The 10,000-nt window shown below is 47.9% G+C and overlaps 1 protein-coding gene across 1 annotated transcript in view; it reads left to right on the top strand.

The window, feature by feature from the left end:
* Positions 1–10,000, top strand: part of LOC133561128 (thyrotropin-releasing hormone-degrading ectoenzyme-like) — a 141,286-nt gene that overhangs the window by 50,637 nt on the left and 80,649 nt on the right. The window contains exons 5-6 of the mRNA XM_061914378.1: positions 5,306–5,460; positions 9,006–9,119. Coding sequence (XP_061770362.1) covers positions 5,306–5,460; positions 9,006–9,119 — 269 coding nt within the window. The remainder of the gene's footprint in view (positions 1–5,305; positions 5,461–9,005; positions 9,120–10,000) is intronic.

The following is a 10,000-nucleotide window of genomic DNA, read 5'->3' as shown; positions in this document are numbered from 1 at the left end:
AGGACCGGACTCCTCCACGTCCTCTTTGCACGGCTGCGGCGGTGACACGTGGGGTCAAAGGGCACGGCTGCCCCCAAGTGGACTCCAACGTGTTTTTGTTTTTTTCTTCTCCCGCCGCAGCCTCTGTTGACAAAGTTTCCCTGCAGTCGCCGTGACAACCAGGGGGCAAACACTGAAGAAGTCAACAAAGGCTCGGGCGGCGAGCGAGCTGGAAAGGTGCGACGCCAGGAAGCAGATGGAGGCGGCGACGCAATGTGTGCAAAATAATGCAACTTTCATCATATGTAATCAGACAGGTGCTTGTGCTGCCCCCTAGTGGCTCCTCCCAACAACACATGTGACTTACCTGCCCCCTAGTGGCTCCTCCCAACAACACATGTGACTTACCTGCCCCCTAGTGGCTCCTCCCAACAACACATGTGACTTACCTGGCCCCTAGTGGCCCCTCCCAACAACACATGTGACTTACCTGCCCCCTAGTGGCTCCTCCCAACAACACATGTGACTTACCTGGCCCCTAGTGGCTCCTCCCAACAACACATGTGACTTACCTGTCCCCTAGTGGCTCCTCCCAACAACACATGTGACTTACCTGTCCCCTAGTGGCTCCTCCCAACAACACATGTGACTTACCTGCCCCCTAGTGGCTCCTCCCAACAACACATGTGACTTACCTGCCCCCTAGTGGCTCCTCCCAACAACACATGTGCCTTACCTGGCCCCTAGTGGCTCCTCCCAACAACACATGTGACTTACCTGGCCCCTAGTGGCTCCTCCCAACAACACATGTGACTTACCTGCCCCCTAGTGGCTCCTCCCAACAACACATGTGACTTACCTGCCCCCTAGTGGCTCCTCCCAACTACACATGTGACTTACCTGCCCCCTAGTGGCTCCTCCCAACAACACATGTGACTTACCTGCCCCCTAGTGGCTCCTCCCAACAACACATGTGACTTACCTGTCCCCTAGTGGCTCCTCCCAACAACACATGTGACTTACCTACCCCCTAGTGGCTCCTCCCAACAACACATGTGACTTACCTGGCCCCTAGTGGCTCCTCCCAACAACACATGTGACTTACCTGCCCCCTAGTGGCTCCTCCCAACAACACATGTGACTTACCTGCCCCCTAGTGGCTCCTCCCAACAACACATGTGACTTACCTGTCCCCTAGTGGCTCCTCCCAACAACACATGTGACTTACCTGCCCCCTAGTGGCTCCTCCCAACAACACATGTGACTTACCTGTCCCCTAGTGGCTCCTCCCAACAACACATGTGACTTACCTGCCCCCTAGTGGCTCCTCCCAACAACACATGTGACTTACCTGCCCCCTAGTGGCTCCTCCCAACAACACATGTGACTTACCTGTCCCCTAGTGGCTCCTCCCAACAACACATGTGACTTACCTACCCCCTAGTGGCTCCTCCCAACAACACATGTGACTTACCTGGCCCCTAGTGGCTCCTCCCAACAACACATGTGACTTACCTGCCCCCTAGTGGCTCCTCCCAACAACACATGTGACTTACCTGTCCCCTAGTGGCTCCTCCCAACAACACATGTGGCTTACCTGCCCCCTAGTGGCCCCTCCCAACAACACATGTGACTTACCTGGCCCCTAGTGGCTCCTCCCAACAACACATGTGACTTACCTGCCCCCTAGTGGCTCCTCCCAACAACACATGTGACTTACCTGGCCCCTAGTGGCTCCTCCCAACAACACATGTGACTTACCTACCCCCTAGTGGCTCCTCCCAACAACACATGTGACTTACCTGGCCCCTAGTGGCTCCTCCCAACAACACATGTGACTTACCTGCCCCCTAGTGGCTCCTCCCAACAACACATGTGACTTACCTGCCCCCTAGTGGCTCCTCCCAACAACACATGTGACTTACCTGTCCCCTAGTGGCTCCTCCCAACAACACATGTGACTTACCTACCCCCTAGTGGCTCCTCCCAACAACACATGTGACTTACCTGGCCCCTAGTGGCTCCTCCCAACAACACATGTGACTTACCTGCCCCCTAGTGGCGCCTCCCAACAACACATGTGACTTACCTGGCCCATAGTGGCTCCTCCCAACAACACATGTGACTTACCTGTCCCCTAGTGGCTCCTCCCAACAACACATGTGGCTTACCTGCCCCCTAGTGGCTCCTCCCAACAACACATGTGACTTACCTGGCCCCTAGTGGCTCCTCCCAACAACACATGTGACTTACCTGCCCCCTAGTGGCTCCTCCCAACAACACATGTGACTTACCTGGCCCCTAGTGGCTCCTCCCAACAACACATGTGACTTACCTACCCCCTAGTGGCTCCTCCCAACAACACATGTGACTTACCTGGCCCCTAGTGGCTCCTCCCAACAACACATGTGACTTACCTGCCCCCTAGTGGCTCCTCCCAACAACACATGTGACTTACCTGCCCCCTAGTGGCTCCTCCCAACAACACATGTGACTTACCTGCCCCCTAGTGGCTCCTCCCAACAACACATGTGACTTACCTGCCCCCTAGTGGCTCCTCCCAACAACACATGTGACTTACCTGGCCCCTAGTGGCTCCTCCCAACAACACATGTGACTTACCTGCCCCCTAGTGGCTCTTCCCAACAACACATGTGACTTACCTGCCCCCTAGTGGCTCTTCCCAACAACACATGTGACTTACCTGCCCCCTAGTGGCTCCTCCCAACAACACATGTGACTTACCTGCCCCCTAGTGGCTCCTCCCAACAACACATGTGACTTACCTGCCCCCTAGTGGCTCCTCCCAACAACACATGTGACTTACCTGCCCCCTAGTGGCTCCTCCCAACAACACATGTGACTTACCTGTCCCCTAGTGGCTCCTCCCAACAACACATGTGACTTACCTGCCCCCTAGTGGCTCCTCCCAACAACACATGTGACTTACCTGGCCCCTAGTGGCTCCTCCCAACAACACATGTGACTTACCTTCCCCCTAGTGGCTCCTCCCAACAACACATGTGACTTACCTGGCCCCTAGTGGCTCCTCCCAACAACACATGTGACTTACCTGTCCCCTAGTGGCTCCTCCCAACAACACATGTGACTTACCTGCCCCCTAGTGGCTCCTCCCAACAACACATGTGACTTACCTGCCCCCTAGTGGCTCCTCCCAACAACACATGTGACTTACCTGCCCCCTAGTGGCTCCTCCCAACAACACATGTGACTTACCTGCCCCCTAGTGGCTCCTCCCAACAACACATGTGACTTACCTGCCCCCTTGTGGCTCCTCCCAACAACACATGTGACTTACCTGCCCCCTAGTGGCTCCTCCAAACAACACATGTGACTTACCTGCCCCCTAGTGGCTCCTCCCAACAACACATGTGACTTACCTGCCCCCTAGTGGCTCCTCCCAATAACACATGTGACTTACCTGCCCCCTAGTGGCTCCTCCCAACAACACATGTGACTTACCTGGCCCCTAGTGGCTCCTCCCAACAACACATGTGACTCACCTGCCCCCTAGTGGCTCCTCCCAACAACACATGTGACTTACCTGCCCCCTTGTGGCTCCTCCCAACAACACATGTGACTTACCTGCCCCCTAGTGGCTCCTCCAAACAACACATGTGACTTACCTGCCCCCTAGTGGCTCCTCCCAACAACACATGTGACTTACCTGCCCCCTAGTGGCTCCTCCCAACAACACATGTGACTTACCTGCCCCCTAGTGGCTCCTCCCAACAACACATGTGACTTACCTGGCCCCTAGTGGCTCCTCCCAACAACACATGTGACTTACCTGCCCCCTAGTGGCTCTTCCCAACAACACATGTGACTTACCTGCCCCCTAGTGGCTCTTCCCAACAACACATGTGACTTACCTGCCCCCTAGTGGCTCCTCCCAACAACACATGTGACTTACCTGGCCCCTAGTGGCTCCTCCCAACAACACATGTGACTTACCTGCCCCCTAGTGGCTCCTCCCAACAACACATGTGACTTACCTGCCCCCTAGTGGCTCCTCCCAACAACACATGTGACTTACCTGTCCCCTAGTGGCTCCTCCCAACAACACATGTGACTTACCTGCCCCCTAGTGGCTCCTCCCAACAACACATGTGACTTACCTGGCCCCTAGTGGCGCCTCCCAACAACACATGTGACTTACCTTCCCCCTAGTGGCTCCTCCCAACAACACATGTGACTTACCTGGCCCCTAGTGGCTCCTCCCAACAACACATGTGACTTACCTGTCCCCTAGTGGCTCCTCCCAACAACACATGTGACTTACCTGCCCCCTAGTGGCTCCTCCCAACAACACATGTGACTTACCTGCCCCCTAGTGGCTCCTCCCAACAACACATGTGACTTACCTGCCCCCTAGTGGCTCCTCCCAACAACACATGTGACTTACCTGCCCCCTAGTGGCTCCTCCCAACAACACATGTGACTTACCTGCCCCCTTGTGGCTCCTCCCAACAACACATGTGACTTACCTGCCCCCTAGTGGCTCCTCCAAACAACACATGTGACTTACCTGCCCCCTAGTGGCTCCTCCAAACAACACATGTGACTTACCTGCCCCCTAGTGGCTCCTCCCAACAACACATGTGACTTACCTGCCCCCTAGTGGCTCCTCCCAATAACACATGTGACTTACCTGCCCCCTAGTGGCTCCTCCCAACAACAAATGTGACTTACCTGCCCCCTAGTGGCTCCTCCCAACAACACATGTGACTTACGCTGTCTCACACACCCGCTTCAAAAATAGCATTTTTTTTTTCTATTTTCAGCACCATCCCGTTTGTGTGAGTGTGTGTGTGTGTGTGTGTGTGTGTGTGTGTGTGTGTGTGTGTGTGTGTGTGTGTGTGTGTGTGTGTGTGTGCGTGTGTGTGTGTGTGTGTGCGCGCCACTGCGGTGAAATGAAACCTTTTGGTATCACTTCGGTTGAAATGTGTAATTCCCTTAATGCCTCATTTGCATATTCCACCTTAAACCTCATTTGCATGTGCGCCATAAGTGGAGGAAAGAAAAAGAAGCTCTCATTTGCATATTGGGCCCGCCAGCCAATCAGCTGTCAGTGAGGGAAAATAACCTATGGCATTGAAGCCTGGGAGCAATTATGTCATTGGCTGCGTGACACAACTTTGGTTTCCATGGCAACTTGTTGAGTTTCCCTCACGCAGAGTGGGTAGGTAAGGTGAGTATGGGTAGTTATCAGTAACTAACTAGCAACTCACTTTCTGCAGCGCTACTGCTAGTTTGTCATAAGTAATGGGACGTGATGGTTGACGGCGTGTCTTCCTGCTGTCAGACCTGCTGGCGGTGCCCAAACATCCCTACGCCGCCATGGAGAACTGGGGGCTCAGCGTCTTCGTGGAGCAGAAGATCCTGCTGGACGCCCAGGTGTCGTCCTCGTCATACCGCATGGAGCTGACCATGGTGCTCGTCCACGAGATCTGCCACCAGGTGAGCTCAACGGGAGCCTGCTGTTGGCCGCTAACTAGACGCCAGGACAGGAAGTGCAACAGGAAGTGACGACGTGAGGGACAGGAAGTGACGACGCGAGGGACAGGAGGAGGGACCAGAAGTGACGACGTGAGGGACAGGAAGTGATGACGCGAGGGACAGGAGGAGGGACAAGAAGTGAAGACGTGAGGGACAGGAAGTGACGACGTCAGGGACAGGAGGAGGGACAGGAAGTGAAGACGTGAAGGACAGGAAGTGACGACGTCAGGGACAGGAGGAGGGACAAGAAGTGAAGACGTGAGGGACAGGAAGTGACGACGTCAGGGACAGGAGGAGGGACAGGAAGTGAAGACGTGAAGGACAGGAAGTGACGACGTCAGGGACAGGAGGAGGGACAAGAAGTGAAGACGTGAGGGACAGAAAAAGCGACAGGAAGTGACGACATGAGAGACAGGACGAGCGTCAAAGTGATTACGTAAGAGACAGGAAGAGACGGCGTGAGGGACAGGAAGTGACAGCGTGAGGAGAGAGAGAGGGAGCAGAAGTGGGGAGAGAAAAGAAGTCAGCTGATTAAGGAGGGTGTTGCTGCTGCACGGAGAGAGAGAGAGAGAGAGAGAGAGAGAGAGAGAGATGTTCACATCAGTGTGTGTGTGTTGAAAGTGAGGTGAGGGTGTTGCTGCTGCACAGAGAGAGAGAGAGAGAGAGAGAGAGAGAGAGAGAGAGCAAGAGAGAGAGAGCAGCAGCAACATGAATCTCTCAATCTCACTTTCCTCTATTCCACCTTTCTTCTGCTTCTTACTTAGCCTCCCTCTTTCGTGTGTGTGTGTGTGTGTGTGTGTGTGTGTGTGTGTGTTTCCTGATTCTTCTTCCACCGTGTCACTTTCAACACACACACACACACACATCTGTTTTGAAAGTGTTGTCATGGCAACAAGCACAGAGACAGTAAAGTCTTCTTTTGAGTCCGTAAGTCTAATTGGGATAGTTTCCTACACACACACACACACACACACACACACACACACACACACACGCAAAGTGGATCACAGTTCATGATTCTTCTTGTTCTTTTTTTCCACATAAGTTCACTTTTTCTTCTATCTTATCTTCCTTTTCTTTCTCTTCCTTTTTTCAATTTCCATTTGTTTTCTTTTCTTCTTTTTTTTCTTTTTCTTTTCTTCTCCCCACATCTGCAGTCCTCTCCAAGGTTTCTCATTGTATCCCGTGGGTTGAGTTTTTCCTTGCTCTGATGTTTGTTTGTTTTCCTTTTTTTTTCTTGTCTTCTTTTCTTTCTTTCTTTGTCTTTGGTTCTTTTTTCTCTTATTTCTTTTTTGTGTTTTTCTTTGTTTTCCTTTTGGTTTCTTTTCTATTTTTCTTTCCTTATCTTTTCTATTTCTTTCTTCTTTATTTTCTTTACATCCTTTATTTGTCTTGTTTCCCCATTTCCTTTTCTTTCCGTTCTTTCCTTCTGTTTTTTTGTTTTTCATTTCTTATATTTTCTGATTTCTTTTTCTTTTTTCCTTATTTTCTTTATTCCCTTCTTTCTCTTTTACTTCTTCCTTTTTTACACTTCTTGTCTTTTCTTCTTTCTTTGTTTTGTAACTTTCTTTTTAAGTCTTTTCTTTTTCTTATTTCTTTGCTTTCATTTTTCTTAACTTCTTTATTTTCTTCTTTAGTTCATTTTACTTTCCTTTTATTCTTCCTTTCTTTCCTTGTCTTCTTTTTTGTCTTTTGTACTTTTTCTTCTTTTCTTTCTTTTCTTATTTCATGTTTGTCTTTTTCTTTCCTTTCCTTTGATTTCTTTTCTTTTTTCCTTTCCTTATCCATTTCTATTTTTTTTTCTTTATTTTCTTTCTATTCGTTGCCTTTTCTTTTCATTTTATTGTCTTTCCTTTATTTTTTCTATTCTTTTCTTTTCTTGTTTCTTTATTTTATTTTCTGTTTCTATTCTGATTTCCTTTTCCTTCTTTTCTTTCTTTTTCTTTCTCTTCTTCCTCCTTACTCTTCTCTTCTTTCCTTTTGGTTTGTTTTCTTTTCTTTTTTTCTTTCCTGATTTTTTCTATTCTTTTTTTCTTTCTTCTTTATTTTCTTTCTATCCTTCATTTGTCTTTTTCCCATTTCCTTTTCTTTCCTTTATTTTTTTCTGTTATTTCCATTTTTTTTCTTTCTTTTCATTTCTTATATTTTATGATTTCCTTTTCTTTCTTCTTTATTATCCTTTTTCCTTTGTTTTTCTTTGACTTCTTCCTTTTTTACCCTTCGTGTCTTTCTTTGTCCTTTCTTCTTTCTTTGCTTCCTAATTTTATTTTGCTGTCCTTTCTTTTTCTTATTTGCTTCTTCATTTTCTGTCTTTCTTTTCTTTCTTTTATTCATTTATTTTTTATTTTTCTTAACTTCTTTATTTTCTTCTTTAGTTCATATTTACTTTCCCTTTTTTTCCCTTTCCTTGTCCTCTTTTTTTGTCTTTTGTACTTTTTTAACTTCTTAATGTTTTTCTCCCCTTTTTCAATTCCTTGTTTCCTTTTCTCTTTTTCTTTCCTTTCCTTTTTTATTTATTTTCTTTTTTCCTTTCCTTATCTTTTTAATTTTCTTTCCATTCTTTGTCTTTTCATTTAATTTCATTGTCTTTCCTTTCTTTTTTCTGTTGTTTTCTTTTCTTTTCTTGTTTCTTTCTTTTCTTTTCTTGTTTCTTTCTTTTCTTTTCTGTTTCTGTTTCTTTTCTGATTTCCTTTTCTTTCTTCTGTCTTTTGTCCTTTTCCTTCTTTTTCTCTCTTCTCCCTTTATACCCTTTTTCTTCTTTCTTTGCGTCTTTGTTTTCATTTTTTTGGTCCTTTTTTCTTTTTTTTATTCATTCTTTTCTTTTTCCTTTTCCTTCACTTCATTCCTTTCTTCTCTTTTCGTTATTTTTTCTTTTTTTTTTACTTCTTTTCTTGCTTTCTTTTATTCCTTCTTCTCTTTCCGTGGCTTTTCTTCTTTCACCTTTTGGACCTTTTTACATTTTGCTTTCTTCTTTCTTTCTCTCTCTCTTGTTTAGCCAGTGTATCTCGTGGCACAGCTAAAAAAAGTTGATTCCCTTCGCTTACATGCAGCCTCCGGCGTGCCAAGTGCTGCTCATTCAGCAAGCCAACGTGATCGATGATTGAGAAATCATCTGACATCGTCTAAAAATAGAAAGCTTTTCTATATGTGCAACTTTGATTGTCTTGTTGACAAAATGTAGCTAAACAGGTAGCAAGCACCAAGCTGCATAGTTGAAAATAATGCTCTCCCCCTCGCTCCAGCGGGCAGGAGGTGGATGCTTGAAGTGTGGCCAGCACACAGCCTCCTTAGATGTTGGCAGCGCACCCTGCTCATGAATATTCAGATTTGGACATGCCATAAAAGATGAAGTCACCACACAAACTTGATTTAAAATGATCACCCTCCTGTTTAGTTAGTTAGTTTGTTTCCCTCAACTCCCCCCTCCTTGTCGTCACCACGGCAACAGTAGTCACGTTGTAGTTACTTCCTGGTTGTAACACATGATGTCACTTGATGTGTGCCAGTGGTTCGGCGACCTGGTGACCCCCGTGTGGTGGGAGGACGTGTGGCTGAAGGAAGGCTTCGCTCACTACTTCGAGTACGTCGGCACGGATTTCCTATTCCCCAAGTGGAACATGGTGAGCACGCCACTCTATTAAGGACACAACGCCAAGACCTTCCGATGAAGTTGCATCATCTCCCACGGCACACCAGACAATATCTCACGGCACACTGTGTGCCACGGCACAGTGGTTGCAAAACACAAGGAAGTCTTTTACAATTAGAAAAAAATAAAAATTTATATTAACATGACACCTTTAATGCGCCTTATAGTCCAAGATGAGGTGGTTCGGGCATCTGGTCAGGATGCCACCCCAATGCCTCCCTAGGGAGGTGTTCCGGTCACGTCCGACCGGTAGGAGGCTACGGGGAAGACCCAGGACACGTTGGGAAGACTATGTCTCTCGGTTGGCCTGGGAACGCCTCGGGATCCCCCGGGAAGAGCTAGACGAAGTGGCTCGGGAGAGGAGAGTCTGAACTTCCCTGCTTAGGCTGCTGCCCCCACGACCCAGCCTCGAATAAGCGGAAGAAGATGGCTGGATGGTAATCACAAATTATGCTAACTTAAATATTGGGTAATTATGCAAAAAATACACAACCAAACATTCAAGCCATTTTTTAAAATAGAAATAAACACTAGCCCTGTGATGAGGTGGTAACTTGTCCAGGGTGTACACGCCTTCCGCCCGATTGCAGCTGAAATAAGCACCAGTGGCCCCCGCGACCCACAAGGGAATAAGCAGCAGAAAATGGATGGATGGATAATAATATGACCCGTTTATTGTACCTTATAGTCCGGTGCACACTGTGTTGGGGAAAATGTGGTCTACTGTATGTGTTAATTATGACATCATAGGCCGCGTACCTAATATACTGTATGTGTTAATTATGACATCATAGGCTGCATACCTAATATACTGTATGTGTTAATTATGACATCATAGGCCGCGTACCTAAT

Source organism: Nerophis ophidion, linkage group LG10 (assembly GCF_033978795.1).
Source record: "Nerophis ophidion isolate RoL-2023_Sa linkage group LG10, RoL_Noph_v1.0, whole genome shotgun sequence".
Taxonomy (NCBI): Eukaryota; Metazoa; Chordata; class Actinopteri; order Syngnathiformes; family Syngnathidae; genus Nerophis; species Nerophis ophidion.
The sequence above is the reverse complement of the archived record's forward strand: the minus strand, read 5'-3'. Positions and strand labels throughout refer to the sequence as shown.